Source organism: Lissotriton vulgaris, chromosome 4_1, assembly GCF_964263255.1.
Source record: "Lissotriton vulgaris chromosome 4_1, aLisVul1.2, whole genome shotgun sequence".
NCBI classification, from domain to species: Eukaryota; Metazoa; Chordata; class Amphibia; order Caudata; family Salamandridae; genus Lissotriton; species Lissotriton vulgaris.
Genome location: NC_141691.1, coordinates 771429366 through 771451644, shown reverse-complemented (window position 1 = coordinate 771451644; position 22279 = coordinate 771429366). Strand labels below are relative to the sequence as shown.

At 45.8% G+C, this 22279-nt stretch overlaps 1 protein-coding gene across 1 annotated transcript in view; it reads right to left on the bottom strand.

Annotated features, from left to right (window-relative positions):
- LOC147722574 (putative thiopurine S-methyltransferase) overlaps positions 1–22279 on the bottom strand; it is a 305879-nt gene that overhangs the window by 58189 nt on the left and 225411 nt on the right. The window contains exons 6-7 of the mRNA XM_086965108.1: positions 9110–9181; positions 160–245 (exon numbers count right to left, since the gene is read on the bottom strand). Coding sequence (XP_086821234.1) covers positions 160–245; positions 9110–9181 — 158 coding nt within the window. The remainder of the gene's footprint in view (positions 1–159; positions 246–9109; positions 9182–22279) is intronic.

Genomic DNA, 22279 nt, shown 5'->3' with positions numbered 1-22279 from the left:
GATATTGGTTTTATGTTTGTAAAGTTTTATTGCAGCTCATAAGTATTCCTGCTTTATTACTTGTTAAGTAAATCTTTATGGCTTGGTGACACTTCAGATTGGGCACAATATTTTTGTGTAGGTTTCCAAAAAATATAAAAAACTTAAAGTGAACTATACCTTCTAACAAATCTGGATTGTATAACACCGTAATTAGTAGATAACAACAGTCCTGCTCCATCAAGGAAAGCAGTGCCTTGGCGTAGCTATTAAAAACAAGAAAAGAGGCACAATTAAAATAAAATTAAAATACATTTTCAGCGCAGTGTATACAGATTTCTGCTAACATACCATATGTCCACAAAACAATAATTTCATACTTTTAGAACCATTGATTTGACGATATATGATAAAAGACCTAATATTTTCACAGCAGTTTACTGGAAGTATGGGATGGAAGTGTCCTCCAGATATTAGGTTTACATAAAGATTTGTATTAACATCATAAGTTATGACTGCTCTGCACACATTTTTTGTTGGCTTTCAGTGCTCACGGGGTGATGCCAGACAGCATTTTATAAATGAGGGAATAATGCCAGGACTCACAATCCAAAGTTAACTTCTGTCCACAAGAAAAAGGCGACCCTTCTTACACTCCAAATAAAACACCAGGAAGTTGAATATCAGGGCAAGAGTATATCAGGTAACAGACTTATAACTACTCTTTCTTAATGTATACGAGAAACCCATGCAGGCTTTCCTGTATCCTTATAAACTGCAACAACAGTGCCTTGGACATTGGGCGCATTGTGAAAGCAGAACCATGATACCGAACAGCACACTGGTATACTTGACACAATCCCAGGTATGAGGTACTGTGTATTGATATACTAGTCTGGCATATTGATCTCCAACTCTGCTGGAGAGTGGCTACTGACTTACTGTACAGTATACACTAGCCTAGTGAGCAGCTGTACTCTGACACACTGAGCAGATCCCTGCCACGTTGGGTAGGCCTCTAGTACGCTGGCATACTGAGCTGCATGCACACAGTTTGCAACTCTGGAATAATGAGATTCCCCAGTCATACTGATTAGCTTCTGGGAGAATTATGCTATGCAAGGCACATGCCATTTGTGTGGCCCAAAGGAATCAGCCACACTGCTCATATATTTTGAGTTGCATACCCTGGCATATTTGAAAGCCCACTGACGCCAGAGGAGCATCGACAGAACACTAATCAGCTGCTTATTGGCATATTGCATAGGAAACTAGACCATTGGCAAGCAACCTAACATATTGGGTATGACCCAGGAACACTGAGCAGCACATGGTCTATTCAGCACACCCTTGGCATACTGAATATCACCTTGGCACATTAAGCAATCCTGAAGAATAATGAGCAACCCAATGGCACAATAAGCAGCCCCATAGCACATAGAGCAATCCTTTTGGAATACTGTCCAGCCTCCCTACCACATTCATCTGCCTCTAAAATGCCTAGCAAACGTGAAGCCACAGGCATACCGGAAGAAATGGCTCAAACAGAGTCTAGAATCTGACTCCACCCTCCTTGTGCCTAAAGCAACAGAAACTAACAGAGGACTGCCGTAGCTATCTCCTCTACTTTGGCGGCCATTTTGGAGTGGTCTGACCCTATCTCCCATCTCTCCTAATCTCAATTACCGAGTAGCTACCGTTTATTGCAGTATTATACCTCCACATGTACTTAATGCACTAACGGATACCTCATATACTTCTGGCTGCTCACTAGGGGCTTCTCTGACTCCTGCTGCTTTTCCTTTGCACATCTATTATGTATATATACTCTGACCTAGTATATCATTAATATTATACTCCTTTATATATATTACACCCCTCGCACTTTCAATATAGTATTGCACTGTTAACTACCTCATATCTCTAAAAAAAAAAATAATAATAAAAAAAAAAAAACTACATATCTCCTCACTCTGTATACGTGTATCCTGTTCCAGTGTAGCACTAATATTACACCTCTAGACTATCCACTGTTATAAGCTGTACCCTTCTTCCTCTATCCCAGTACTGCACCGACTGCTACCTCATACTCTTATCATTACTATTACTATGCTACCTCATACTTGTATTTTTACTATTAGTGTGTTTATATCTATGCTACGTCGTCTCCCTTCACATATTATTATTACTATTAGTGTGTTTATATCTATGCTACATCGTCTCCCTTCGCATATTTCTGTCTCCATCCTGTGCGGTAAGGTGAACCCATTCCACTCCGCTCCTTGGACTGCACCAATTAACACCTCCTACTTCCTGTTTTCGTTGTATTTTGAGTCTGATTGTGTTTATTGTATTTAGATTTTGATTTTGACCATGTTTACAACGACTGCTGAATCTGATAGTGATTATTGTATTTAGATACAGTGATTTAGACTTAGATACATGCTACCTCATATCTTTTCTTAGACGCTACCTCATATCCCTTTTGGATGCTCTCTAGTGTCACTTATAACGCCCTAGCTCCTACACCCAACTCTACAGCCTCTAAAATGGAGCGCAGCGGCAAGCACACTTTTAGAATTAACTACCCCTCCACCCTCACCAAAAAAGCCATTAAACGTTTTAAACATAACTTCATGAGGTCGCACCCTGAAACACCCTTTGCCGACACCTACTTTTCACCGGGCAATGGAGCCATGAAAACAGATATCATCTTCCACACCTCACGCAGAGCCCAATGGAAAAAAGCGTTCCTAACCCTACTTACCGTCTCCTCCACCAGGAAAACAACTCATGGCCTAACTCTCTCTATCACACCTTCCCACCTCTTCCCTGGCAGGACTACCATTACTATCTATAACAACGGGATTGTCCTTATTCAATCCACGGACAAGAACCTGGAACTACTAGACAACCTGTTCCCCAAGTTCAAAGAGCAGCTCTCCAATCCGCGGACCCCCACCCTGATCTCCACCAGCACCATCACCCCTGACATCGCAGCCCCCACCTACAACACCTCTACCCCCAGCACCCCAGTAAATAGCCCACCCGCTGTTAACACCCCACATTCCCCAAGGACAGACTCCCCCAGCACCCCAGTAAATGGCCCCCCCACTCACATCCCCTCTATCCCTCTCCTCCCTGACATAACAACCCACACCCGCAACACGCCACCTGTACACACCACCGCTCGGAGTTTATCCACCCTCCCCTCCCATCCCCCCCACGACAGACGCCCCCCCCTCCCCACTCTCACCCGCGACACTCCCACACCTGACAAAATAACTCTCACCCACAACACGCCACCATCTGATAACATCACCACTCGAAGCCTATCCACCCCCCCCTCCCATACCCCCTACGGCGAACACCTTTCGCCCCCCAGCCCCCTCCCTACTCCCACCCACGACACTCACACCCTCCCAACAACACACACAGAACATACCACCTCTCCTACCTTAGCATCCCCCTCTCTCCCACCGCCTACTCTCAGCCCTCACTACCCTCCGGTCTCCCCCACTGTCTACGGCCTTCACTCACTCTTCCACTCACCGGCTCCCTCTCCCACTGGCAGCACTACCTATGCCTCCCACCCACCGCCATCACCGCCTGCTTCACTCACACCCCCCGCCAACAACGCCATTATATCCCCCCCTTCGATTCCCTGCCCGCTTTCTAGTTCACTACACACCACCTTCGCCATCCCCAATGCTCCCCCTGACCAGACTTTACCCACCCTCCAACAAGTCAAAGAGGATATTCTACAAATCAAAAAAGATGTCCGCGCAATCAAAGACCTGCTCTCATCACAGCCCAGTCCTCCTCCCATCATCCCTCTACCCTACAAAGGACGCACCCGCCCTACATACCCTCGCCTCCAACGACACCCGCGCTGGCCGACTATCCCCGTTCGCAACAACTCCCACCGCCCCCGCCGTGTCCCCAACCCACTGTCGGACCGCGACCTATGCTCACTACTACGCTCTTATGGCTCGGGTCCGGTAAAACACATACCCAGCACACACATCCCCATACCCACTATTCTTACAAACCCTCTGAGGCTCCCAACACTCAACAACAGAGGTTCCGTCCCTAACAACCTCAGAAAAGTTCCCCTCACTCTAGAAAGCTCGACCACCCCTCTCTCTCCCAAACTCAAATGCATCCTACTCAACTGCAGATCGGCCCAGAGACACTCCTCCGACATCGCAGATCTCGTCTCAGATAGGGATCTGGACCTAGCCATTCTAACAGAAACTTGGCTCACTGAAGCCTCTACTCCGATTATGGACATACTAGTCCCCCCCAACTATCACATCATTAGGTTAGACAGGTCTTCAGACAAGACGGGCGGGGGAATTGCATGCATTTTTAAAAGCAACCTCTCCGTTACTAAAGTCACCTCCCCCTCCCTCTCCTCCTGTGAACTCCTCTGCCTCGACATTACCAGCGAGGGCAAACAAGTTTGTGCTCTACATCTCATCTATCACCCGCCTGGTGACAATCTCATATTCACCCAACAACTCATGGACATGATCACTTCCAATGCCGGTCGGCAGACCACCCAAGTCTACCTGGGTGACTTCAATCTCCACTGGAACGACCAGAAAGACACAGTGGTAAACAGTCTCAAAACTTTCCTTAATGCACTTGACCTCACCCAAATATGCGATAGACCAACACACGACTAAGGCGCGATACTTGATCTCATCATTGCCAAAGAGAATTCTACACAACTGGAGACGATTCTACCCTGCGACTGGTCAGATCACCACATTATCACCTTCTTTATCAATGAAAAAGTTAAACCTAACCCGACTCAACCAATCAAATCCAAAACATGGAAAAGGGACATGAAGAATCTCAACGCCTCTACTCTGCCTCCCCACATCGGCAATCTGCTCCTTCCCCCTTCAGGTGCCACGGATGTTCAATCACTGACTGACCACTACCTTGAATCTATGAATACATTAGTCAATGAAGTCGCCCCACTGCAACTGAAGAGAGTCTCCACCAAAACCTCTAACCCCTGGTATGACGACAGACTCAATGACGACAGGCGTTCGATGCGAATGGCAGAGCGCAATTGGAGAGCGGACCCCTCAGCACTGCACCTCAAAAGGCTCAAAAACAAGAGAAATGCCTACTTCAGGAAAATAAAGCGCACAAAATTGGACTTCTTCAGCCGCCAATTAGACCAAGCAAAAAACAGGCAAAGAAAACTCTTCGAACTAATCAAAACCCAAACAAAGGCACAACCCCTACAATCAAGTAGCACAACAAGCGACACCCCACACTGTGAAGACCTCTCTGCTTTCTTTAAGCTAAAGACTGACAACATAAGAAATGACCTCATCATGGATGTAAGCCGATTCCCCAACCACACAAGAATGGCTAACACTCAACCTAAAAACATGGCTTCCTGGCAGTACTTCGATACCTACTCGGAAGAAACAATACACAAACTGCTCTGCACCTTGAAGCCCTCTAACCACCACACAGACCCTCTACCTGCTAATGCTGTAAAAGACTTCATCCCCTTGCTCCTCCCTCTCTAGACCAAAATCATCAACTGCTCCCTGCAACAAGGCCTCATTCCGGACTCCCTCAAGGTGGGGCAAGTCACACCTATACTCAAGAAACCTACAGCTGATCCGACTGACCTAAACAATTACTGACCCATCACCAATATCCCCACCCTGGCCAAACTGCTGGAGAAATGTGTCCAACTCCAACTAACAAGACACATTGACCAATTTGACCTCCTCAATTCTCATCAATCAGGATTCCGAGCGAAACATAGCACGGAAACAGCTATGACACACATAATTGATGACGCCCTCCAAATTCTTGATCGCAATGAGTCCTGTCTCCTCATCCTTCTTGACCTCTCGTCAGCATTTGACACGGTCAAACATGAGAACCTGCTGGAACTGCTAAGCACTAGAATGGGTCTATCGGGAACGGTTCTCAAATGGTTTTCGTCCTTCCTACACAACCGATCTCAGAAGTTCAAGATCGATAATGTGCTATCTTCACCTGTGCCTGCGGATCTAGGTGTTCCACAAGGATCCTCCCTCTCCCCCACTTTGTTCAACCTCGTCATGGAACCGCTCGCCACCTTGCTCCAAGCTTCTAATGTCCAATTCCATATGTACGCCGACGACACACAACTGTACCTAAAGCTTCAATCTCCGGAAGATATCAAACATCTGAACTCCACGCTTATTAACACTCAATCTTGGCTAGCCGATAGTCACCTCAAACTAAATGCTCTGAAAACTGAGTTCCTTCTCATCTCACCCCCGGCGAAAATTTCCACCACCCAAAATTGGCTCAACAACCTAACAGCACTCAATGTCCAACCCACCATCGTGGACTCAGCGAAATCCCTAGGCATCACACTGGACGGCAAGCTCAACATGCAGCAACACATCAGCAAAGCCACAAAAGCAGCTAATTTCCAAATAAACACACTGAGGAAAATCAAACCCTTCCTTCCGACTGAAGACTTCCGAACTGCTGTACAAGCGTTAGTCATCCCTCGAATCGACTACGGAACTGTGACCCTCAGCGGACTCCCGCTATCCACAACAGCACCCTTAAGAGCCTCCCTGAACGCTGCCGCAAGACTCATTACTGGCTCAAGAAAACATTCGCATATTTCCCCAGATTTAAAGTCCCTAAAATGGCTGCCGTTTGAAGCCAGAATACAACTAAAAATTGCAGTTATGACACACGCGGCCGTGCACCACAATGCACCCAACTACCTCGCTCAAAAATTGTCCATATCAGGAGGTTCGAGGTCCAATAGAAGCTCAAAAAATCTACTCCTGAAACCCCGTAGATTCAGGAAAGAGAAAACCTACAAGCGCTCCTTCTCAGGAATGGCACCCAGGATCTGGAATGCGCTCCCGCCTGAAACTAGGCGTATCTCCTCCGCTGCACTCTTCAAGAAAGAGGTGAAAACCATCCTTCTGGCCAAGATCTCCTGAACCTTATAGGTAGTGGATCAGAGACTCTACATTGCCTTGTATCAATGCTCACCTTGTCCTTTGGCATTATACCTCTACTTGATGGTGACACTACTACGCTTCTTTCGTCCTACCAACCAATATATGAGACACATTGGGTCACTGATTCACCCTCCCGATGCCCTCACTCAGTGCGCTCTCTATACTAAAACACTGGTATAAGCCAGCCACACACCCAAGGTGTACCTGAACACCTATGTAATGGGATCCATGACTTGCGCCGTTTTATTACCTGTTCACCTGATTGTATATTGATATGTTTTATGTATTTTATTTTATTATTATCCTTTCATGTTAGTGACTACTACATTGCTCCCATTACCTCTGTTCTTTCCTACTGCCCCTACCCTGCCATTGTGAAGCGCTCTGATATCTGTAAGGATCTTGTTCGCGCTATATAAAACTTTGAATAAAATAAATAAATCTTGAACATATCAATAGTATTGTGGCATGTGATATCAGAATCATGACATATAATGGCAACAATTCTGGGGGGATTTTTGATATTGAAGTACAGAAGGGAGGATGAAATCGTCAATGGCATAGAATTAGTAATAGGCAAGGACGAAACTAGGACAATATTACAACCTTATGCAACCTTTCTTGTCACAGAATATCGAAATACATAAAAACACTAAGGTGCACATACATCAAAGAAGTCAACAGCGACTCTTTAATTGCGATTTTTAAGGATTCACAATTAAAGAATCGCTATTGCCTATGCATGTAAGAATCGCAAATAAAATTGTAATTCCTACAAATTCCTTAATTACGACTCACAAATTGTGAGTCGCAATTAAGAAATTGCTTCTCATTCCTTCCTATGAGGCCCATAGGAATAAATGGGAATTGCATGCGCAATTTGCGAGTACCCAAAAGGTACTCGCAAATTGTGCATTCAATTTCAAGGGTGCCAAAAGGACACCCTGTTGCACCCCTGAAATTGTAATGTGAACACATGTTGAGCATATGTGTGTGTAACCAGGAACTTTTGTGCGTTTTTCAAAGTTTTTGCAAATTACCGTCAAGTTTCATTTGCCAGTTATTTGCGTCTTCTAATAGGGAAATCGCAATTTTCAATGGCATCGTGCATTGCTTTTGAGGCATCGCAATTTGCGATGCCTTAAATGCAATCGCAATTTAACCCCTTGCATGCTGCCGCGATTCTGCGCCTGTGCGGCAAAATCGCGAGAGGGCGGATTTATGACAGCCCCCAGCCGTCATCAGCACACGAGCGCCGTACTGCATTACGGATTGGGGCCGTCATCAGCATGCAAGGGGTTAAGTAATCGCAAATTTTGCGATTCTTCAAATCGTTATTTTTGCATTTGGGATGATGCATCCCAAATTCAAAAATACTGGTCGCAAAGGGGCAGATTCTGGAAATATGCCCGTTTGCGACCGGTTTTTCTTTTGATGCATTTGGCTCTATATCTGTTATGGGGGACACAGTTGTCTGATGTGTCTACAGATTTGTTACAGGCTATACAGATTTTTGATGGTAACATGCATGCATTTGCTGCTTCAGAAGAATAATGCTTCAGGGTACAACAGCAGACCTACCCTTTTTTATGTGTCCTTCAGTGTTCATGGATGTCAGTGCAACAAATTTAGAAAGATGAACTGTAAAATACCCCTTTTTTCTGAAAATTCTAAATAAAAAAAAAACACCCTTCCACAACATCATTTATGAGAACGTGGAGATTTTGGCTCATGCAGCGTCAGTGGTATTATCTACAATACCAATAATTTGGCCAAATTGGAGCCACTGTCTGTTGAGCACAATAAATGAAGTGAAGCACTTATTGTTGATCATGATATTACACATTACCTGAACAGCCTATGTATGCATGCCATAATTGGCAAATACCTTTTTTTGGACGATCCTTCCATGCAAATTAGTTAGGGTGGGGGGCGTGTACTGGGATGGTAACTCACCATAATCTTCATGTCAAGCGGCTCATCAAAATGCAAAATGTTATGAAAGTAGAAACACTCAGGCAAAAGAGTCTGCTATTTTCACTGGTAGTTCATCTGCCAAAACGTACAAATGAGTGGAAGGGGGCACAATGACTCTCCCAAATAATTTGACTTACCGCTCTCTATCACGTGGGTTAACTGCAACCAGAGATCCTCTATCCCAAATCCCATCATACTTTGCAGAAATTCTGTCACAAGAATAAAAGATACATTTAAAATACATGAACAGAATTTATAAAACTAGGGTGCATACTCAAATGTTTATGTATAATGTGTAATGGCATTACAAGACATAAGCATTAACTACCAGAGAAGAAGCCAGAAAAGTTTCAAGCTCTAACATGGAGACGCATAAGTTACTTACCTTCTGTAACGCCTTGGCTGGTAGAGACTAGATCTAGCAATAGATTCCTTACCTTTGAATTATCCTGAGATTACAGACTGGATCCGGAATTGTTTCTACAGCAGTACCTCTGCGAGTCGGTAGAGGGCATCGAGCGACTCTGTAACAACATGGTCCACCGGATGTGACGTAGTAAGAGTCCATGTAAGCCCTCCCCTGATGCACTGACGTCAGTTTCTTCTGCAACTACTTTCTGCGCTAAAACACTGAGCCATGTATAGTAACTGCTATGGACACAGTGTGCCCAACAAGAATCCTCTTTTTGAATGATGCTTATAATAATTATTAGTTGTTGGTTTGTCTTTTCTCTTTTGTGTCTTTTACCCACAAAATGCATGAGGGGGCATACAAGGGATCTGAAAGAAAAGGAGAATCAGTTCGCAGAGCAGGGAGGATAGGTGAGTTGTTAAGGAATCAGCTTCTAGATCTAGTCGCTACCAGATAAGGCGCTACCAAAGGTAAGTAACGTATTCATGTGATAGAGATGTCTAGCTGCAGGTTCCTTACCTGTGAATGAGATACCCAAGCAACACCATCCCGGAGGATGGTTTACAAACTGATTCCCTGCCTAGGCTATCCGGTATGCATAAGGCAAAGAGAGAGAGAGGCAGCTCACCAGGAAGGGAGGGTGAGAAAGAAAACATCCCACCAGAAAACTCTGGGAGAGCCCCGTATAGAACCAAATCTGCAGCTGTGCAAAAACATGGGAAAACCCCATGGCAGAAGATTAAGACCAGTGGGAAGAACACTCCATATAAACATAGCACTACAATGCCCCCAGAAGGTCAAACGGCCCAAGAGACCGAGGCGGAAGGCTAAGGACAATAAGTCAAACAACTGGGCCAAAGCTCCTAGCCATAGAAGCTGGTAATACAGAGAGCACCAAACAATAGCTTAAGACAAGCATGGCAAGCAATAACAACAATCATGGCCATAGACCACGTGAGGTAGAGGAAACACTTCAAGAGAAAGAAGCCCTCTGGGACTGGTTAATGCAGAATCCCAAGAAAAGAAGGCATAAAACACACACACACACACACACACACACACACATATATATATATATATAGATACATGTATATAGATATATAAACAACCACAGCAGCGGTCATGGGCTGCAGGCGAGACAATGGTAAGCTAGAAACCAGCCACATGGCCCTATCTAAAGGGAGAGGGTGGGGTAGACTTCACACCCCAGAAAACCAAGGAAGCAGACAGAAATAGCACTACTGATTGAACGGGTACAATTAGGCAGTCGAGAGACAACTGAAAAGAAAACCACAGGGGAGAAACAACCCCTCTAAATTAAAGAAAAAAAGACTACAATGGAGGACTCCAAAAGGGGTCGAGATGAACAGGGCCAACAAAGGGGAGGCCTATTCAGATACCTAGTCCTCATCGCAAAAGAAAATAGTATGGGAAGACCAACACCAGAAATATATAAAGTATATATAACTGAAGTGATATATGGAGAGGCAGTGTCCACAGCCAAACAAACATGAAGGCCACAAGCTAAAGAAAGTCCTTGTGTGCATGGAGCAACCTGTTCCCGACCAACAAGCCAGGGAACGAGGTGAGTGAGGATCCTGACGTCACCCAAGATCGTAGCTGATATGCTTATTAGTACAGGGGAAGCAATCCCCCAAAGGGGTTAGAACTGCAACCGCACTTGCAAGAGGTGGAGGGAACTCCCTAGAAAATAATCCCAAGGGATCACAAACCACTCTAAGAGCCAAACCAGAGTCGACTGGTAAGGAAGCCATGACCAAGAAGAACAGAAGAGGAAAAATAGCCATAAACCCCGAAAAGGGTAGAAGGCACATCTGAAGAACAGCCAGGCAGTAATGAAACTCTTGGTTTGGTATTCAAGGTGTTATAGTCATACTTTCAATCAAAAAGTGAAAACAACCGCAGCAAGGCAGAAGCAGAGAAAAAAACGGCTATGCAGAGGCATAGAAGAGGTAGGGCGGTGAGCATAAATACTTTTGTGAACCAACCTCTTTGCTTTGTTCAATTAACTTCACTGCCAGATTTTTGCCAAGTGCCTTGAAAGGTAAACAGCAGTTACAACACAGTACCTTTACAACACAGCTGCCTTTACATCGCATGCCATTACAAAGCATACCATTACAACACATGCCATTACAACTCATTATAAGGTAAGTAATGGGGATTTGCTTAGTTTTAGGGTGGGTATCGGTTTTGGGGTACATAGCGATAGTATTTTTACCCCTACTCTATCCAACACTTACCCTACTGTTGCACTCACTGGAGTGGGAATAGCAATTTTTACCCCTACACATTTCAACACTTACCCTACTGTTGCACTCACTGGAGTGGGAATATTAATTTTTACCCTTACACTCTCCTACACGTTACCTCACGGTTGCCTCAAAAGTATTATGCGTTGTAATGGTATTCATTGTAATGGAATGCGCTGTAATGGTAGTTTAAATAATGCGCTGTAATGGCATGCATTGTAAAATCATGTGTTGTAATGGTAGTTGCGATGTAAAAACCGCATTGTAAAGGAATGCATTGTAATTCTCCACCAGCAGCTTCCACTGGCGTGGTAAATGGGCCATGAGCCCTGAAGCAAGTAAGGAATATGGACTTTTCTGACACCAACTCGATAGTACTAGGCATCAATACTTGGAGTGCAGTGACCCCTTCCCTTCTCTGGGTCACACTGCCACTGCACCTGCTGCACTAATAAAAGCTACCCTGTTGAGAGCCTCTTCTATTGTATTGATTTCATCGGGAGCTGTGCTCCTCCTGCTGTAATTTTCAGACAGTTACAACCTGCTTTAATTGTGATACATTTGCAGCAGCTTAAAATGGGGCAGTTTTTGTGTGCAAAATGTGTTCTGTATTGTCTTATCCTGATTAACAGAATCAGAATTACTGAAATCTAGCAAATGCAATTTGCCCTTTTAATAGTAGAACATGGGTGTTCCCTGGACATGGATGCATTGACCATTGGAAATGTGGAGTTTTCGATCTATTGACTCACCTCATATGATTGGTGTAATGTGTAAATGGGGTGCATTAGGTTCTCAATAATTTGCGTTGTAACGTCATATATTCACCTTGGAAGGTTCTTTGCTCCCTCCTTTTCTTTGTTGCATCAGTTCTTTCCAGATGATTAATGGCCCTGCTACTAATAGCTATGCCCAGATGTCTGCCTTGCTACATTCGTAATTTTACTTAAACTGCACCTGTGATCAACTGTCTGTCTGCTCTATGGATGCTCTTTGTTAACCTGATGCCTTGTGCTGAATCAAAAATTGTTTAAAAGATCATAAATCTATTTCATATAGGTTTACTTGTAGGACTGGAGTGGATTTACGAATACATTCTCAAACTACTAAAAGACACGCATTAATCTCTAAAAATTGTACATTGTATATGGCTAACTCAATGGCAGGATGTTTGCTAATGAACGTAAACATGTTTTTTTTAGCCCAGGGGATGTGGAAGGCAAGAGGTGGGAATAACATAGAAAAACACCATGGCAGAAGAATAAGACCAGCGGGAAGAACACTCCATATAAACATCGACGATCTGGTCTTCGACGTCGACCTTACTTGTTTAGTTGGTCTCCACGTTGAGACATGCTGTAATGTTTTTTCTTACTCATAGCTTCTGGTGATGTAGATTTTCACTGTTTTATCGGAGAGGAGGGCCCTCCAGATGAGTGATGACTCTCTGGCCCACTTTTATGTTGCTTTCGTCTCTCCATCAAGCCTAGAAGTCTGATCTTCTCTCTGTCTTTCAATGTTCTTCTTGAAAGTTGAAGACAGTGGTAGCATGTCTCTGCGTCGTGAGAAGAAGGTAGGCACACGACGCAGACCGAATGAGGATCGGATTTGCCATCTTCTTCCCACAGGAAGGAAATTTATCAAATAAAGGTGGCATATCTGACTAAAAAGAATGACCAATAAGTCAGAAAAAGACTGGTATATACAACCAGTAACAAGAAATATCGAAAAAAGTAGTTAGAATATAAATTCTGACTGAAAAAAGTCAAAATCAGTTAAGCTCAAGCTTCAGGTTCCTCACAGAAGGAGACGGAAAAAAGATCAGACCTAACTGTCACCTATGGTGCATGATGGGAGTAGTGGTCTCCTGGAGGCCTTAAAGACAAAGTGCTCAGGGTCTCTCAGGCCTTAAAGGCGAGGTGCCAGTTTCCTTTTCTGTACAGGGATGTTATTTATTTATGCGGTCTTCTTTAGGCTAATTGCCTGCTATTACTTGTTTTCTTTGATGAAAATAAAAGGTTTTTTGCGGAATGCTATCACTGTACATGTCCTTCTCTTACATTATATGTTATTTTCATACTAGAAAAATACATGTAACTCTGGCTTCTTAGCCTATTGGATATGTTTGGGGCTGCACATTTTTTATGTTATACATGTATATGTGTGCATTTATTTAGTACTATGTACTCATTTTGTACTACATACACATATATATGTATTTATGTATATGCTCCGGGTTCCCGGACGTGGGCGTTGATAATTTTGGGTTCCCGCACGTGGGCGGAGATAATTCAGTGCTTATGACTATTGATGAGTATCCCCTGGAAGAGAACTTGTTTTTAGCCCACGGGGATGTGGAGGGCAAGGGGTTGTTCTTGTTCCTTATGAAGAAACCTGTTAATCTGCACCTGTAAATATTCGGTGTCATTGAGAACCTAATGCACCCTATGTACACATTACACTAATCATATGAGGCGAGTCAATAGATCGAAAACTCCACATTACCAATGGCCAATGCCTCCCTGTCCAGGGGACACCCATGTTCTACTATTAGAAGGGCAAATTGCATTTGCTAGATTTCAGTAATTCTGATTCTGTTAATCAGGATAAAATGCTACAGAACACGTTTTGCACACAAAAACCAACCCATTTTAAGCTGCTGCAACTGTTGTAGGGGTTGCATTAAGACTGCCTAATGAATATTAATTAGCAGGTCGCTATTTGCAACCCCAGTGATAGTCCACAAACACAATAATAGTGTCCTACAAGGACAAACAGACCACATTGCTACCTATAAAAAAAGTTTCACATTTGGGAACATATTGGGGATGGGGGGACGGGGCAGGAAGTGGGCTTCTGGACCACCACTAGGTCCCCAAGCTTACTAGATACAAGTCCCAAACGGGAGTCGTCCAAATATTACTGCGTACGATTTTCAAGTGGGTTATAACTTCCTTTGAGTAGTAGTTAACTTTTCAATGGTTTGCAACGGCAATTGAGGAAACAACCATTGATACACCTCATTTCGATCTGCAAATAGGAGGGAATGTATCTTTATACCCACCTTTTCCAAATAGCGAATCAGAACGAGTCATTAAACCCAGGAGGTGTTACAGGGCGCACAAGCAAGATGGCCGCACTTGAGTGAGGCTCTAGCTGCTCGGGGATACAATTCATCATAATCGGAACAATCGACCCACAAAGGCTCTGGACAGTGGATCGGAGACTCACCGCCACGCTTTGCTGTCAGAGGCATCTCTGCAACCATCCTCAACGCCGAGTTCTCCTCATCCGAGCCCGGCGGTGATGCGACCCCAAGACGGCTGCCGCACAGAACAGCTAGCTGCCCGCATTGATCCAAAAGAAGCCAGCGCCTCGGTGGCCGGCGGATGGAGACTGCACTGAGGCAAGGCGGGGGACCTGAGATGGAACGTTGAGGGCCGCATCCCTGCCCAAGCTGGTTGAAGCGGCCCGCCGACTCCTGTGGCATCCTACCTCTGGACTACACAGACGCTGATCCCCCGCCTCTGCAGAGTGTCTGCGCTCCTTTCTCATGACACGGTCTGCTGTTGCCCTGAGAAGCCGGCCACCTAGAAGAAATCAGCGTCAAAGCGGAGCACACCCGGTGAGAGCGGCCTAGCTTGGGGGAGTGAGCCGCGGGTGGGGTCGGCCACATTCACCCCCCCCCCCTTTTCGCCCTCCCACCTCCAAACCCTGTGCCTGGATCGCCGGACCTTGGCTGTGGTCGCCCCGCTCCAGACCTATCGCCGTTGCTTGGGGGCCAGAGATCAGCACGGCCGCTGCATACTGCGGGGGGTACTGCCTGGGACTCCCTCTCGTTCTACCTCCTGCGCGGACCCGAGACTTGCCAGCTGTTCCTCTCTTGTTCAGAAAGCAGAGCAGAATGAGAACACTGTGATGAAGAGGAGGAATACTTGACACCACTGAAGAAGGAATCCAAGTTTCGGAAGCATTTCTCCAACCCATCATAAGAAAAAAAGGCTGTGGGTAAAATTGTAGGGTTTACTTGCTGAAGCACCACTCCAGGGGCGGCGGCCCATGAATGCACCGCAGGGCTTCCAATAAAATGGAGTAATTCTACTTAATTCGTTATTTAATTTTTTTTTGTCCATTCCCATTCCTCATTGATTGGAATTTATTGCCGCCCGTCGCTCCTGCTGGACTTGCTGTGCGGGCGCATGGGGCCCGCAAGTCCTACCTCGCCAGTAAGAGAAAATACTATTTGCCTGTGCGGATCAGCTGCCCCACCCCATGACCTACCTGAGGAGCTTTTGTCCGCGGGAGGGACCGGCTGCTTCTATGCTGCCCCTCTTTCGGCGGTCGCCTTTGTGACCCACTGGGCCCGGGGCCACCACGAACCCCATAGCACCGTCATAGACGTTTATAGGCACAGGCGCACCCACTGCCACGCCCGCCGGAACTAGGTGTGCTGGATACTCTTTTCTGATCGCCACCTCCGAAACTGCACAGTATTACCCACAACCTGATTCCAACTACGCCGACCACGCACCTGGGCCCGCGGAGCAATATACCCCATCTCTCAGCAGTGTGGTGAGGGGCTACACCTCCATTTCTAAAATACTACCCAACGCACTAGGGCCCTAACCATACAATGTAGGCAATATTACCCCCGCCACAGCCTTGTGTAGACGAAGCAATGCTCCTACACCCTGTCTAATCATACTCTTTCCTACTCGCCTCGCCATACCAAGGGACCATACCTTAAACAAAGGGACCAACATGGGGAAACAGACGGAAAGCAAAAGAAAATTCCATTTGAAGCCCGCAAATCATCCAGAACACAAGGCGAGACTGAAGATATCACGATGGATGCCTCCCCCACGGGGACGCCCGCATCAACTGACGATCTGAGGGACCTCCTCCTCACCATGAAATCCAGCCTAACCTCCATAGAGGCCAAGATGGACTCCATGTACACGCGCCTCGACAACATCACGCACAAGACTGACCAGCACGAAGAACGTATAAAAGAAGCTGAACAGCGCATTTCGGACCTAGAGGACACTTCTAACATTAACAAAGAAAAACTCCTGAATGTGGAAAAAGTCCTGAAGGTAATTGCCGCCAAGAATGAGGACTTAGAATCTAGATCTCGCAGGAACAACTTGCAATTCTTGGTGTGCCAGAGTCCACAAACAATGGCAAAATGGAGGAATACGTTGAGTGCCTCCTCGCCAAGCTGTTTGGGAAGGAGGTGTTTTCTACAATGCTAATAGTGGAACAAGCCCACAGGTCATTAGCCACCAGACCTCCGCTGGGAGCCCCTCCAAGACCAATTATAGCACGGATACTTAACTATCGAGACCGCAACACTGCCCTACGTCTGGCAAGGGAGAAGAGGACGCTATCTTTGGAGGGCACGGCGATATCAATATACCCTGACTTCACGATGGCTGTCCAGGAGGCGCGCAGATAATTTCTCCCTGTCAAAAAGAAGCTTCAGCAAGCGAACATAGCGTATGCCATGCTCTTTACAGCATGTTTAAAAGTCACCTACCATAATAAGAAACATTTTGTTACCAATCCTCAAAATGTCAATGACTTTTTAAAGTCCCTGCCTCAGACATACTCCAGCCAAGCGTCGCCAAACAACTCGCACACAGCTGCTGCGGAACTCTCAGACATAGAATGACTAATCAAATAAGGCAAGGTTAACAATAGACTGTGGATACCGCCCGGTGACGTAGGGCGCTGGCCCGGTGCAAAACACACTGAACCTACTCAGCAACAAACAAAGTGCATCATCCTGCCGTACCGAGTCCAGCGGACATGCTACACGTCTCCAAGCCACCAAAATGGAACACTCAGCTATATGAGACATTCTATCTGTCCCTGAGCACCCTCGTTTGTGACAAAAGCCTAGGCAATTAACTGGTCATGGAGCGACCTACAATAGGCTCATTGATATATTTATAGACTACAGTGCACTGAACATTAGTTAAAATATTTCCATTTTTTATTAGTATAAATTCATGGTAAAAACTGTATAGATCAAAATTTGTGGAACGTACATAATTCCGAAAAATCAAAATACAGACAATAGTGGCATAGTTCATTATATTACAATTCAAACATAAACCACAAAAACAAATAGTTATACAATCAATTGTTCTAAATAAAATCTAGTGGCTAAATGTTGGACAAGTTCTCAATTTGTCTAAGCATGTTTCGGCTTGGGATTGCCTTCTTCAGGACAGCCACAACATAAACCTAGATTCATATAACAGAGAGGAAGAGGGACCCAATATTAAAATACTTGGATCCAGGGTAAATTAATTACCTACTTATGATTCACTAGAGATAGATGAGATTTTATTAAAAACTGAAGAATTCATCGGGAAGGAAGAAGTAGTGCTAAAACTGCTATATTATAATGTTCAGCGGATGAAGCTGGATCAAGTAAGCCATGAAAACAACAATGGAACCTTCTTAATGAGTGAAAAAACTGTAATGCTAGATGGAGAGGCTCTTGAGATTATATAGCCCAACAGAAGATATTCTGCAAAATGATGTAAAGTCTCATGACCATGAAAAGATGTCCAGGTGAAAGACTCCCTTCTGTCTGATGTGCGGTGAGGTGTTATCCAATCGTGGCATGATTTCGTACCATCGAGGACGCTCTGTGTCGCCCTCTAGCCTACACCGAATAGGCAATCCCTAAACTGATCTGGTATTTTAACATTCCTAAAGTTATTGTTTGTTCCCCAGTTGGGAGAACCGTTACGGAGACGGTAAGGGGGGTGGGAGGGTCAACCACCACAGCAGTATTTGGGCTGCTGATGTGGGAGGGGAAGGGGAAAGTTTACTCAAGAAACACCACTCAACAACGTCATACAGACAAACCACATCAACATAAACCGACTTCATGACATAGTCATGACACTCAATGCCCTAACTCAACTACACCGCTGACATGACTCAGCCTCATCTTTCTAGGTAAAACCTCCTGACATGGAATGTGCGCGGCCTGGGTAAACCCCGGAAGCGCAAGCACATCTTAGCGTACCAAGACAGGCACAACATACAATGTGCCATGCTGCACAAAACACACCTCAGGTCAACAGCCGTACCCTTATACGCTGCCCGATGGGCAGCCCACCACAGTTTTTCCTCTTTCTCCACATAGGCAAGGGGCATCACCCTACTGGTTAAGCGGACTCTCCCTTACAATGCCATAGGCTCCTACTCTGACCCAGCAGGACGATACTGCGTCCTGTGGGGACAACTAGCTTACCAATCCATCACATTCATCAGCTGCTATGGCCTCAACACAGATGACTCTAAATTCTTTCATATCCTGTGGGGGCAGATTCTAGACATTTGGTCAACACACGTGGTCTGGAGAGGCGACTTTAACCTTGCATTGGATCCAACAATGGATCGCTCGCACCCTCAGCCGCACCACTATTCTAATACCCAACGCCACCTCAACAACATCAAAACAGATCAAGGACTGATTGAACCCTGGTGACATTTCCACCCCAACAGCAGTGACGGCACTTGTTACTCTACTGCGCACTCCTCCTGGTCATGTATTGACGGGTGGCTTTTATCTAGAGGTCTGATACCCTGGATAAATTGTGTCACACACCTGCCGCGCACCTACTTGGAGCATTCGCCCGTCCTACTGAATCTCACTTCCCCCAATATAGACCCGCCATACACATGCTGGCACCTACCTACACACGCATTGTTGGATCCTGTTTTCAAATCAGAATTTGAACAGGAGATAGAGGACTTCTTTCCCCACAACATTAAGTCGGTGCCGCAGTACACCACGGTTTGGGAGGCATTCAAGGTCACATCTGTGGGATCTGCATTGCTAAGAGTGGGGGGATATTAAAGGATATCCACACTACTCTTCACAGCTTGGAAAAAGAACTTAAATGCTTAGAGGCCCAACTGCAAGAGATTAGCATACAGGCGAAAATAAGAGAGACCATATCTGAATATCTAGAGACCGCGGATAGGGATTGTAAATTTAGGGGCAAATACCACCGGGCTCGGAAATATGGTGAGAGCGAAAGACCAGGGAAAGTGCTCGCAGTAACTATCCGCCCACCTACATTTTTATGAATACGATACTTGAAATACTTGACGACGAGGGATGCGCGCACAGAGATACCCCAGACATCCTAGGAGTATTTCAGAAATTTTACAGCACATTATACAAGTCTCACAGGACGCAGCCGGTAGACTTTACTCCTTTCTTTGAGGACACAGCAATCGGGTGGCTAGGAGATTCCCAACGGGAATACCTTTTGGCCGACTACGAAGACGATGAGATAAGAGCTGCTATAATGCAGTTACAGTCAGGCCGTGCCCCCAGCCCTGATGGCCTCATGGCTGAATTTTATAAAACTTTCAGCTCTGCCCTCATTCCAATCCTCCGGAAGGAAGGGATATGGGGACACTCCCCCAGACGATGCGCGAAGCACTCATCATCTCCCTCCAAAAGCCTGGGAAACGCGCAGACCAGTGCGACTCGTACCGGCCGCTCTCGCTCATCAACGTGGATGTGAAAATCCTGGCCAAGATTACTGCAAAAAGCATCCTCCTTACCGCCCTGGTGTTGCCGGAGCAACCAGGCTTCATTTCCGGCAGGGCCACATCACACAACCTCCATACCTTATTCGCAGACCTGCAAGACATTGACCCTGAGACAAATTCTGTGGCCGTCTTTCTTGACGCGACCAAAGTCTTTGACTCCCTAGAATGGGATTACTTAGCATTTGTATTACACAACGGATGGGTTTCCCTATACCCTTCCAGTCTTGGATCCAACTACTATACTCCAACTTACAGGCCAGTATGCTGATAAATGGCACCCGCTTGTCAGTCTTCAGCACTGCGAGAGGCACAAGACAAGGGTGGACGTTGTCACCACTCCTCTTTGCCCTTGCAATAGAGCCACTAGCATCTAAATTGCTCAACACCACAGAGAACACTCCCTCATTTATCCTGAGCGGCAATTGTTAATCTCACTATATGAGGATGACCTTACCCTCTACCTCCGCAATCCGGCAGACAGCCTGAACCCGATAACAGGTACTGATATTTTTCGGGAGGCTCTTTGGCATCCAGATAAAGTCTCAAATATTCCCTCTCACAGCAGCAACTCCGAAATGAGATCCAGATTACCCCCTCACCTGGCGTGCAGACGCAGTCACATACTTAGGCATTGTAGTTACTAGGGATAGGGAGGAATTGATGAGAGCCAACTATGGGAGAACTCTGGATCGCCTAACCAACAAGATCGCCAGATGGATCGCAATGCCAATATCCCTGGCGGGCAGGACGTCGCTGATAAAAATGTTAATCCTCCCCAAGCTCCTATATTTATTTATTAACATCCCATACGCTCCCAGCAGACACTTCTTATAAACTCTGAAATCTCAGCTCATCTGCCTCACCTGGGGGAGGGGGGACAACCACGGCTAAACTGGGACACCCCCATTCGCCTATTTGCTGCTGGAGGATTTGAGATCTCTGACATGGAATTGTATTTCCATTGCGCACAAGCCCACTATGCAGCGTTCTGGATGGACCCTCCACCCTACATGCCCCACCTAGTAGTGGAACACAGCTTTATGGCCCCAACCCGAGACACGGACTATCTTAGCTCACCCATCCTTCATAAACGCACTACTCCGACCATAGCCGAATGCACAACCCACGCTTGGAGAGAATGGGCAGGCAGCCTCAAACTTGACTTATTATATTCCCCCCTGCTGCCTCGTCAGGGCAGACATGACCTCCCTGTCACGCAGGAAGGAGGCTGTCACCAAATGCTTCTAAAACTCTAGGTCTTAAAATGGGTTGACCTATATAAAAACTGGACATTCCGCACCGAGAGGAGTTCTTTGGAAGCAACCCACCCACAGCTCTCAAACATTTTCTATACGTCAGGCTGCGCCAAGACGTCAAATTCACTACCCCGGACTTCGCACATGAACCCCTTACCATGGGTCCCTTACACAACCTCCTTCAATAGGAGACCCCCACACACGTTGTCTCCATGTTATAACGGACCACCGAAACAGACAGTCCACACACTGCCCCCGCTGCGCGAATGCATTCGGAGGAGGAACTACACCTCCTTCTAACTGACGAACAATGGACCTATTGCTGTCAGCAGCGGGCAAAGTGTCAGCTAACAGCAGACTGAGACTGATCCACTACAAATATTTGCATCGGCTATACTATACGCCTGCAAAACTTAAACGCTTCCACTTAAGGGATTCTGACTGCTGTGACAGATGCGCTAGGGAAGGTGCTGGTTTTTGCCTCTTAGCCTGGGACTGAGCCCTGGGCCGACATTACTGGGGAGAGGTACTAGAGGTGCTTGACCAGATGACTAGGATTCACATACCAGACTCCCCACTCATTGCGCTGCTGGGGTACACTAAGGATATTGAAGCCCAATATAGACGGTTTACATCACTGGTGCTTTTACTGGCCAAACGCACTGTGGTGTGTAGATGGGGGAGAGGGAGAACACCCAAATTTAAAGACTGGTTAAAAGACCTGATATTTTCCCAAGAACAACTGCATACCTACGCTAAACTGTTACCACCTTT